The sequence below is a fragment of the Artemia sp. Qi Xiang Cuo genome, chromosome 2 (genome assembly GCF_049724085.1).
Source record: "Artemia sp. Qi Xiang Cuo chromosome 2, ASM4972408v1, whole genome shotgun sequence".
Taxonomy (NCBI): domain Eukaryota; kingdom Metazoa; phylum Arthropoda; class Branchiopoda; order Anostraca; family Artemiidae; genus Artemia; species Artemia sp. Qi Xiang Cuo.
In genome coordinates this window covers 37298978-37311401 of record NC_142795.1, presented here as the reverse complement: position 1 = coordinate 37311401, position 12424 = coordinate 37298978, and the positions used below count along the sequence as shown (strand labels likewise).

Here is a 12424-nt window from a genome sequence, read left to right as displayed (position 1 = left end):
TGACCAAAAAAAAGGTGATTTCAAAACCTAGGCAAGAGCAAAAACTAAGGGGGCAAGGACGTCCCTTCCTCTCAATTACCGCCGTCAGAACTAGCCCACAGGCTTCATCACAGAGTGAAGTTTGAAGGTTCAATTCAAAACTGTTGATCAACCAAGCTTAACTTTTGGTAGATGTTTAGTTGAAAAGTTTTTGTTTTAGTTAATTTGCTTTTAGTTAATTTCAACAGCTGAAATTGAATATTGGAGACCATTTTGGAATTCCATGGTCATTATTGAATTTTCAATTTGTTGAGAAACAAAAATGTTTAATTTCCATACCCGAATTGAATTTTCAGTTTCTTGAAAAAGCAACATTTTGGATTTTAAGATCCTTATTGGATTTCCATCTTGTTTGCTAGATTTCCCGTTCTTTTATTGGATTTCCATCACTAGGGTTGTTCAATTTCCTAGGTCTATAGTCCAATATCGAGTTCTCAGCATTAAGTTTCCCTTCCTTATTTCTGAAGCATCAATAAATACAAAAAAATAATCTCGTTTATTTTACAAGAACAGAAAATTACAACAACAAATTTCTCCCAGATAATATGACACCTCTTAACGGCTGCATTTTTTCATGGTGGAAATCAGTAAATCAATTGCGTAGTAGGAGGCCGACATAAGACACTTGAGTAAGAAATATTTTCCAATCAGGAAAACAGTGACACTCGGACCCTAAGTGAAGATGAAATCAAATCGATACACAAATGAAAGAAAGACTTCCCTCCTTATTTCTACCTCCAGATGTGAACGGTTGCAATAATAATGCCACGAATCCTGTCTTTTCTGAATACCTTTGACTTACTCATCAGATCTCATCAAATCTCTTGTACACCATCTCATAAAATCTGTGTGTTATAAAATTGAAACATTGCAAAATAGATCTTCTGCTTACATGAAGTACAACAAAATTGTTTTCAGCGTCACAACTTTGCTCAATCCCATTTATAAGGTTTAAAGATATGCAAATACATTTCCTAAATTTTGAAGAAAAAAAAACAATGATGTGGCTTAAAATTCTACTCAAATAACAGAAATTGCATTTTTGGAGCTAAACCTTGAGAAAAAGAAGCTGCTAACTGAAAGTTACGGTAAAATGTTGTTTCGTCAAAATTTCAATAAGTATAGACCTGTCATGTAGGCAAATTTAAGGACCTTCTAGAGGGAGATGGAGCGGAGATAGGTACTTCAAATACCCTCCCGGGACATACTTTGATACTTATTTGCTGCCTGGAACACACCCGCTATACTAGATAGGGAAGATGCAGGTTTACTTCGAAACTAGTATCTTTCCATAGGGGACTGGATTGTAGAGCGTGGTTTGTTATTGGGTTTACAATATTTAAACTACCGTTTTATGGGGTCTAGAGGGAAAAAGGTACCTAGGTTTTGTTAGATTAGGTATTTAATATATGCTATGCTTTACCCCACCCCCCTAATGTACAAATGTATAGCCGAAATTTGTTTCTAAACTATTATATTTTTATCCTATTTTGTTTTACTTAATTAGCATCAACTAAACTTCATTTTTTACGTGTTTTCCAGATAGTGCATAAGTACCCATACTTTAGCCTGTAGACCCATCCCTGAAATTTTCTTTTTCCAAACCTAACCCCTTTCCAAGATAGCCAAAAGTAGCTAAAGTAAAATTGGTACTGTTCTATTAGCTGTAAGCCATGCAAGATAGATGATAAAAGAAACTAGTCAAACAGGTTCTCTCAACGGAGAATTGGATTGCAAATAGTGGCTCTAACTGCGCTTACAATATTTAAACTTTAGTTTTGGGGGGTTTAGGGGGGAAAAAGGTACCTAGGTTAGGTTATGTACTTACTATATGCTATGCTTTACCCCCCCCCCCAACCCCCTAATGTGCAAATATATAACCAAATTTTGTTTCTAAACTATTACATTTTTATCCTATTTTGTTTTATTTCATTAGCATTAACCAAACTTCACTTCTTGCATGGCTTACAGCTAATAGAACAGTACCGTAGAATTTTACCAAACTTTTTTTTTTATTTCTAAAAATATACTATTTTAAACATTTTGGGAAACATAAGACACAAGTTATCAATATTAATAAACTAAACTGAATACTTACCATCACAATCAGAACGTCTTCTCTCTCTGATCTGAATGACCCTAGGTAAAATCGTCGCTTCGTCGTTTGAAGTTCTTAACATTAAATCTACTTCTGTATTATACGTTTGTAGGTAGTTAAAAGAGATGATTTTTGTTTTTTTGTCAAATTGATTTTAAATCATAACATCCGAAAACAAAATAAGAAACAAAATAGGTCTTGGGAGGAGGTTTAGTTGCCCTCCAATCTTTACGGTCTCTTAAAAAGGACACTAGAAAAAACAAAAAAACAACAACAAATAAAAACGCATCCGTGATCAGTGTTCTGGCAGAAACATACAATTCCACATTTGTGCAGATAGGAGATCATAACCCCCACAATAACATTTTCTGATACGCTGAATCCGAAGGTCTGATTTACATTAAGATTTATTGACTTTTTTTTGGGGGGGGGGGTTTCTCCCCTTTTCGAAAATCAGGCTCTCTGTTTTTAAAATCCCTTTTTCTTCTGAGGGTTGGAGCCTTTGGTGGGTAGATATTAGACGTAATGAAATTTATATATTTGCAATCTGCATAAAAACCCAATTCTTATCAATTGTTATCAAAATTCCATTTTTGAGTTTCGGTTACAATTGAGCTGAGTCGCTCCTTAATTACAGTTTAATACTATGAACTGTTTGATAAAACTTATTGGGCTAACGTCCTATTTTTTTTAATTAATCCTGTAGCAAACCGGAGTTTTTAAAGCATGATTCATGCTATTAAAGTGTAGTATTTCTGAGTCCAGTTGAAATGTTCACCATTTTAGAAAATTCTCTTTTTGGGGGAAGCTTTTGGTTCCATGACGTGTACGTAAAGGACTGAAATACCCTTACAGGCGTATTCTTTTCTTTGTAATTACCAGGCGGTAATTACTTGGCTAAAAAAACAAAAAAAAACTGTCTTCTTACTTTAGTAACTGAAATAAATGTTCACTTGAACAAGGTCTAGACCTTACTCATCCATCCAGTCCCCTAGGACAAAACAGTATATCCAATCCGATAATCCGAAAACCAAGTCCAAAATAGAGCAAATTCAACACCAATAAGCATAAGTCATTGTCCCAAAACCAAGCTATAGCACCTTAATTCTACAACAATTTGATATTCCCCAGGTGATCACCACATATCAGGGTTCTTCAGATGAAAACTCATTGCCTAAATGGGTTTCGGCGCTTAAATGTTTGTTTACTTGGTTATTCAGCGTAAGCAGCAAATTTATGGCAATCCAGTGAAGAATTTTTTTTAAAACACTTTTTGGGTCTCATTACAAAATGGCGTTCATCGCAAAAACATAAGTTGTTCCCACAAAAGGATTTTCGTTCTTAATTAGAAAAAATTGAATTCAGAAAGCAATATATTTTCACCGTAAGTACTGTTAAGGTTAGGGTTGCATCAAGAAATTTTCTACCTACAGAAACTCACAAAAAATGTATTTAAAAAAAAGCAATTGTAAAAGTTAAAAAGATTATTTTTGTACATAAATTTCTGCGTGTTCATGTTGCAGACAAGAAAGCTCAACTTATTTCAAAGTGAAAATATATTTCCTTATTTTTGTATTTATATTTTTATATTCAAAATTCAATTAGCATTCCCCTTTTTCTGCTATAATTCAAATATTTGAATTGAACTTATACTGAATTTCTTACTTTCAATGGGTCTATAGTCAAATTTAAAATGATATTCAAGAAACTTCAAACTACTGTTGGAGTTCAAACCCTGTTGATTGATGTAGCCTATTTACGGTGAAAATTAGATTTGGTCTACTGAAAAGTACATAAATCTTATAGTATAATAAATCTATCAATAATTTCAATAATTTGTTGGAGTTCAATAAGCAAGTTACAATTCCAACAGAAAAATTGTATTTTTTTGTGACTTTTTTGAATTCGAGCAAAACATTTTGTTGGAAATCAATTTTTTTTTACAGTGCAGCTTTTCCACCTGAAACACGACACCAAAAGTGCCGTTTTTACTGCCATTTGAACTTAATGTTGGTGGAATTTATATGAAAGATGTAGATATGTGCAATATCTTTCATATGAGCTATAAAAGATCTACCAACGATATTCTGGTAGCCTACTAGTGCCACCCCTTGAGAAATAGCACACAAAGTGTCATTTTAGTGCCATATGGCACTTGCAGATGGCGGAATTTATAAAAAGCACGTAGATATGAGGAATAGCTTTTGAATGAGCCACTAAGATTTTCTTTATGATGTTCTGGTAGCCCGCTAGGCCTGTTGAAAAAAAAGAAAGAAAAAAAAAAAAAAAACAGGAGACAGATCAGTGCTACCAATGCAAAAAAGTGATTTTCCTTGTTGTTCAGGGAGGGGGACTGTAACTTCCCTGTAAAAGGTTTTGACCATATTGATTCCAATGGTACACTTTTCATTTTGATATGACGCCATTTTCGAGGGGTGTGAGGCTTTTTTTTAAATCAACATAAATTTCATTTCGCAATAAACTTTTACTTTTAAGACGAACCGAAATAATAGTTAACGTTCGTGAGTTAGTGTCAGATGGGAATTTTTTTTTCACTAGGCAGTTTTTTTCAAACCTCGTCTTTAACTTTTGGTTGCTATGGGCTGTGGTTCGCTCTTTACTAGGTTGCAGCTGCTGCTGCAACCGTGATACCTTGCCGGGAAATGCTTTAAAAAAATGAGCCTAGGAAATGACTGAAAAAAAAGTGGATACCGATATTCCCGATACGATACATGCAATACCAACACGCACGATACTGATACACGTGATATCGATACGCCCGATACCACATACAGCCCTTTCCCAGGGACTATGGAAGGTCATATCATCATCAAAACTATATATATTGGACTTTTGAACTATGTTAAACAAAATGGCTATCTCAAAATTTTTATAGGGCTAGTTTGGGGGGACGGGGCCTGTAGGGAGAGAGGGCTATTTGCCCTTCAATTTTTTGGTCACTTAAAAAGGGCACATACAAATTCCCTTTCGAATGAGCTATTATACACCTCTCTATGAAGCTCTGGTCGCCCCTTAGTCCTTCTAGAAAAAAAGAAAAAAAAGAAAGAAGAAAAAGGGAGACAGATAACTGCTACCCATGCAAAAAAATCATTTTCCTGGGTGTTCAAGGTGGGGGACTGCAATTATCCTACAAAAGGTTTCCGACCATGCTGATTCCAATGTTGCACTTTTTTATTTCGATTTGACGCCATTTTCAAGGGGTTTCAGGCTCTTTTTTGAAATCACCATAAATTTCTTTTCACAACAAACTTTTACTTCTAATATTAACCGAAACAATAGGTACCATTTCTAATTCAGTGATAAATGGCAATTTTTTCTCACTAGACAATTCTTTTGAAAACACGTTTTTCAACTTTTGATTACTATGGGCAGTGATTCGCTCTTTACTAGGTTGCAGATGCCGCTGCACTCATGATAAAGACTTGGAGCAGGGTAGGCTTCCCAGTCATCGACTCTCATCATCTATTCATCAAGGATTTTTGCAGAAACCGTCTGTGATAGACTGTAGTACAGCTAGTAATGAGGAATGATTGAGCTTGTCGCTTAGAGATTTAACACGAATTAATGATCTTTAGGGGCGTTTCAAAGCTTTTGATAATTAATAACCAAGAATGATTGAGCTTCTGGCTCAGAGATATTAGTGCTATTTTGAGGATTTATTTTGATGTAGAAAACAATAAAGCAATTACTTATCACCCGAGCAAGGGTCTTGCACCGTTCTTCCGCATAGCCTTTAAGAACGTTCTTGAGAGTTGATCGTTCATGAAGGGATCATCTTCACGAAAGAACGTATCCTCCTATGCTGAAAAAGTGGTAGTTAGTCTTCACTTTAAAAGCCTTCTTTCTCACAGATCTCTCTGCACCCTCTCTCTGCACAAGTCCTTCCTAAGACATATTGCCTAAATAGGGCTGCCCTCTTTTCGTTGTGTCTCCAAAGTTTAATTTGGCAATATAATGGAGGATCAAAAAGCAAAGAACATAAAAAAACGATACTCTACATTTATGGAATCTACTTACGTGTTGTACTACCGTTTAAACAAACGAGAGGCTTTTCCTGATCAAAATATGTCCCGTTCCTGGACTTATGATCTTCACGAAACTTTACATAAAGGCGAAACTTTTGGGTATAAACATTAAAAGTTTTGTTTTAGTTTTGAATACTTCTATTTCTTAAATGTTGCTTTAAAAACTTATTGATACTTCCGTTTTTGAATTTTGTTTAAAAACAAATGTGCAAATTGTCATTATTATTTGTTGTGTGTTATAGTAATAAAAGTTTTTGATAGGCTGTGATCGAACGTTCGTAAGTACCAGTGAAGGTGCAAAAAATGGAACCTTCAGCTCTCCTTTCCTGATGAATCCACCTGTAAATAATGATTCTTATATTATTCAATGTTTATTCACTTTCGTCGCAGCTCCTGGTGAAAGGGTCCATCTTTCGTTTGACAGATTCTCTCTCAGAGGAGCTCTCCCTGAGTAAGTATTTAATAGCTATTGTTGGCTGATTGTTTGGCATGTATATGATAATTAAGCTATTTTCTTACTGTTTTTTTTGTTCTTGTTTCATTGCGTTTTGCAATGGATTGATACCTGCATTTCAATCGTCTGAATAAATTTAATTTGAAGTTATGAAACAATTGAAACAATAGTCGCTAAGGCTCTAGGATCTTACGAAAAGTGGAAAATTGACTTTAAAACAAGCATATTTGTAGTATATATATACAGGAGCTTACTCTGTTAGGATGACTCGGTTCTGAACCCCCCCCCCCAGAAGTAACGTTTTGAAAATATGTCCTAAAAACCACTGTAACTTTGGTATTTTTATAAATTTAATTGCCTATTCTCAACTTTTGGCTAGATGAATGTTGAAAAATCTTGGTTTGATGATTTGAAATGCGTTTTTAGCAACTTTTGATACCGTTACTCGACCATATTTAGCATATTTGTGTAAACACTCCCAAAAAGTGAGTGGTCTCAGTGAAAACTAAACCCTCAAATTTAGCATATCTGAGAACCCTGTTGCAGAGATTTCAAACCACCATTTAAAAAAAATGCATTTTATTGTATTTTGCCAACTATTCCTGGTAAGGAACTGTAAACAGAGAGTGGCATGTATTAATGGAAATCAAATGTCAAAAGCTAAGTTTTGATAAAAATCAAATAAAACAAAACAGATTTTTTAGCTGAAAATAAGGAGCAATATTAAAACATAAAACGAACAGAAACTATTACGTGTATGAGGGGCGTTGTCTTCTCCTCAACTCCTCGCTCTTCACAGTAGGTTTTTTGAAGTTTAAAAAAGCTTATTATTGTTCTAGTTAAACAACCCTTGTGTTTCAGAAGTCATTCTTAAAGAATTGGAACAAAAACCAAACTTAAAGAGCGAGGTGTTCAGGAGGGGACAAACCCCCTCATATACGAAATAATTTGTGTTCATCTTTAGTTTTAATGTTGCTCCTTACTTTCAGTTGAAAAAACTTGTATTTTTTAAATTTCTGATCGTTTTTAAATAATGCCAGGAAGTCTGGCTCCACATCCACGGAAAAATTCCCCTTCCCATGGAAATATTCTCTAGACAATTCAATACAGTTGAAAATTTACCCTAGACAATTATCCTTAACATATCCGCGCGTAAAATTGAGCCGGCAAAGAGAAAGCAAACCATATAAAATGAATTTCGAATGAAATTCTTCCGAATTTCATCAGTGTAAAATTTTCATTGAAAAGTACACCCCCTTGAAACATTCCTCCCCATGGAAAATTCTTCTTGTGGAAAATCCTCCCGGCGGATAATTCGCCAACCCCTACCCAAAAAATGTATATAACTTAAAGACCTTTCTTCCAGGGGCTGTGAGGGGTTAGGTCTTTCAACTATGTTGAACAAAATAGCTATCTCAAAATTTTGACCAGACGATTTTGGAGGAAAAGGCATGGGAGGAGGTCTAGTGCCCTCCAATATTTTAAGTCAGATGCAACACCTATAGTAAAGGCCATACGGCTCCAATGTTTTATTATTTATTTATTTTTTCACCTGAGGCATTTCGTATGGATGGGGTGTTATAAATACTTCGAAGGAGGCTCATTCGTTTGAAAACTAAGAGCTCTAGTTCTCTTTTTGGTAGTCAAAAGTGATTGAAAGGCAATTAACACCCCTTCCACGCTCACCATTTCCTCAAACACATCCAATCAAAATTTTGAGATAACCATTTTTTCTACGTAGTTGATTTCCAGATAGAAATTATGTTTTTGAGGAGGACACTCCCCCACAGCCCTCAGGACAAGGGTTGTAAGTTGATGCCCTAGGGACATATAAGCTTTTTATAGAAAGCTTTGTTGTAGGAACTTCCAAAAGGGCTCATTCGATTGGAAATTCAAAGGGGCCAGTGCCCTTTTAATAGTCGAAAGTGATCGGAGGGCAACTAAGACCCTTCTTGCGCCCACCTTTTCCCTAAATACATCCAATCAGAATTTTGAGATGGCCATTTTGTTCAACGTATTTGAAAATTCTGGAAATTTCCCAAGTTATCCCCTGGGGGCATATAAGGTTTTTATAGATAGTGTTGTCGTAGAAACTTCAAAAAGGGCTCATTCAATTGGAAATTTAAATGGATAGTGTCCTTGTTAATAGTTGAAAGTGGTTAGAAGGCAACTAACATCCCTTACACGCCCACCATTTCCCCAAGTAAATCCAATTAAAATTATGAGATACCCATTTCGTTCAACGTAGTTAGAAGTCCTAGAAATTATATCGTTGAGCAGGACCTTCCCCCCACAGTTTTCAGGACAAGTGTTATAAGTTAAGCCCTGGGGGCATATATAGTTCTTATGGAAGCTATGCTCGTATAAAGGCTCATCTGATTGGAAATCGAAAGTTCTAGTCCACTTTTTAAGCGTCAAAACAGATTGGAGGGCACCTAGCCCCCCCCCCCATCCACGTCTTTTTTCTCAAGTCCATCTGATAAGAACTTTGAGATAGCCATTTTTTTAAAAAAATAGTTCAATGACCATATAACGAAAGCTCCGGTGTCGACAAAACCCCCCAGGGCCCGGCGGAAGGCGTTGTAAGTTATGCCCTGGGGCATATATGGTTCTTATGGAAAGGATGCTCGCATAAAATTTAGAGAGGGATAAGTTGATTGGAAATTGAAAGTTCGAGTTCCCTTTTAATAGTCAAAAGAGATCCGAGGGCAACTAGCCCCCCCCCCCACGTCTTCTTTTTCCAAACCCATCAGATGAAAATTTTGAGATAGACATTTTGTTAAAAAGAGGTTCAAAGGTCGGATAAGAAAAATTCAGTGTCAATAAAAGCCCCCAGGGCCTGGCGGAAGGCGTTCTAAGTTATACCCAAAAGGCATATATGGTTCTCATGAAAAGGATGCTCGTATAAACTTCATAGAGGGCTCATTTGATTGGTGATTGAAAGTTCTAATTCAGTTTTTAAGAGTCAAGAGCTTTAATGGCAACCAGCCCCCCCCCCCCCGCCCTTTTTCCCCAAACCCATCCGCTACTAATTTTGGGATAGCCAGTTTTTTAAAAAATTGTTTAAAAATTAGATGACAAAAACTCCGGTGTCAACACTACCCCCCAGGGCCCCGAGGGGGTAGGCGTTGCAAGTGTTGTCCTGGAGGCGTACATGGTTCTTATGAAAGGGATGCTCTTATAAACTTTATAGAGGGCTCATTTGATTGGAAATTGAAAGTTCTAGTTCATTTTTTAAGACTCAAAAGATATCTGAGGGCAACTAGCCCCCCTACACACCCTTTTTTCCCCAAGCCTATGTGATAATTTTTTTAAAATAGCCATTTCATTGATAATAGTTCAAAGGTTAGATAAGAAAAGATTCAGGCCCCCAGGGCCCAGAGGCAGGCGCTGTCAGTAATAATCTGGGGGCATGTATGGTTTTTATGGAACGGACGCTCGTATAAAGCTTGGAGAGGGTTCATTTGATTGGAAATTGAAAGTTCTCGTTCACTTTTTAAGATTTATAAAAGACCGGAGGGCCACTAATCCCCCCATCCACGCCCTAAATACATCAGATAAAATACTGAGATAGAAATTTTATTAAAGCTAGTGCAAAGTTCAGACAACAAAAACTCTGGTGTCGACACAGCCCCCCCCCCCCCAGGGCCCAGGGGTAGACGTTGTAAGTTATGCCCTGGGGGCATATATGGTTGTTATGGAAATGATACTCGTATAAACTTCATAGAGGGCTCATTTGATTGGAAATTTAAAGTTGTAACTCACTTTTTAAGAGCAAAAAGTAATCGGAGGGCAGCTAGACCCCCCCCCCCACTAATTTTTTTCCCAAAGGCGCTTCATATAGAAGGAGTCGTTGTATAAACTTCAAAGGGGGCTCATTCTATTGGAAATAGAGAGTTCTAGTGCCCTTTTAAGAGTCAAAGGTGATCGGAGGGCAACTAGACCCTTCCCCCAAGCCCTTTTTCCACAAATATATCTGATGGAAAATTTTAGATAGCCATTGCATAAGATAAAATTTTTCAGATAGTGAAACTTGGTAAATCTTAAAACGAGTGAAACTTAAATTGAATATGCAAATCAAGCTTGAAACAAACAAAAATCACTGCAAACAAGAGTTTGTGTATCGTCTCTTTCTCTCACTGTAAAAGTCTAAAACCTACTGCGTCATTGGTGCTTGCTTTACTGAAAACCAATTTTATCACAAATATTGTCTTTTGTACTTAATATTGAAAATAAACATTAAAATTATAGTAAAATTTTGAACTGATATACATCAAATATTCAGTTTAATTTATTAGTTCTTAAAGTTGTTATAGACGAACATAGTTTCACTACAAACAAGAGTTTGGGTACTGCCTCCTTCCTTAACTGTAAATAAAAACCAAAAGCCTATTGCGTCATTGGCGCTTCACTGAAAGAGAATTTGCACATTAGGGGGGTGGGGGTGGGTAAATATGGATTTGTGATAGAAGTGATTAATATATTTGTAAAGAGCATAAAAAAGGCATCGAGTGGTATGTTTACTTTATTTATAAGTCAATAATATGAAGTGCAAACAATTTACCGCCCCCCCCCCAAAGGCTTCAATTAGGTAAAGTTTTGTATAGGAAGAACGTTAAAAGTTTCAAGAAATTTCGATGGGGTCGTTAAGACAGATCTGAACACCCTAATTGGAAGTAGATAAAGAATTAGCTATTGAATAACTCTCATAAATATCCTCACACTGAAAATATAAAAATGCTTAAAACTGCTGGCATGCGTACAACAAGATTTAAACACATTCTGTACGATAGGTACAAAACTGTCCTGGCCCACAAAGTCTAATAAAGGTCAAATCAATACAATCCTGATATCTCTGATTCTACAATGAAATGATTTAGCCACCCATTTTCGAAGCTATTTTTTATCCATTCATTGTTGCGTGAATAGATCACGTATGATTTATTAGAGGCATGCACTTACATTGTCTATAGCAAAGGCCATAAGGCTTCAGTGTTTTATTATTATTATCAATTTAAAAAAACCTTGCATAAAAAGAAGTTTTCTAAGAAAAGTAAAGAGCCATATTGAACTCGGGTCCAACAGAAATTAATTCCGTTTATAGTTAAAACTCAAAAGGACCAGAAATTACTGTTAAAGAATAAACGAAACCCCAAACAAACATTATATTATAATCTAATGACGCGAATTATAATAACGCGCTCAATAAATTGTTAAGAAAAGTAAAAAAGAATTATTACTCGAGAATTTTTGAGTCGTGTAGAGATAACTCTTTGAAGACTCGGAAAGTTATTCGGTCGATAATTGGAGGAATTGATAAGGAGCCATGTGGAAGTGAATAATACCAGGCATTTTTAATGAAAAACTGGCCGATCATTTTTCTAACGCAGGTAATGAAATTAGACAGTCAGTAAGTAGGCCTATACATAAAAATGAAGGGTCGTTTCACCAGTATATTCGGCCAGCTAGTGAAACAAGTATGTGGCTGCAAAAGACGAATGAAAGTGAAGTGTTAACAGTGATTTCGGGAATGAAGAATAATTCCGCTGGATCAGATTTGTTATCCCTCCGCGTCCTGAAAGAAATTTTTCCAGTTATTAAGGATCAACTTGTAGAACATATTAATGGGTGTTTTAAAGATGGAATCTTCCCTCAGCCGTTTAAAACTGCAAAAATAGTGCCAATTTTTAAGTCAGGTGACCGAGAAGATCCTAGCAACTATAGACCGATATCACTGCTTCCGATTATAGCTAGAATAATTGAGAAGACATTATGCCTAAGGATTGA

The 12424-nt window shown here is 36.0% G+C and overlaps 1 protein-coding gene across 1 annotated transcript in view; it reads left to right on the top strand.

Moving 5' to 3' along the window:
* LOC148955194 (cubilin-like) overlaps window positions 1-12424 on the top strand; it is a 232136-nt gene that overhangs the window by 46676 nt on the left and 173036 nt on the right. Inside the window, exon 4 of the mRNA XM_089106517.1 lies at window positions 6445-6634. Coding sequence (XP_088962643.1) covers window positions 6445-6634 — 190 coding nt within the window. The remainder of the gene's footprint in view (window positions 1-6444; window positions 6635-12424) is intronic.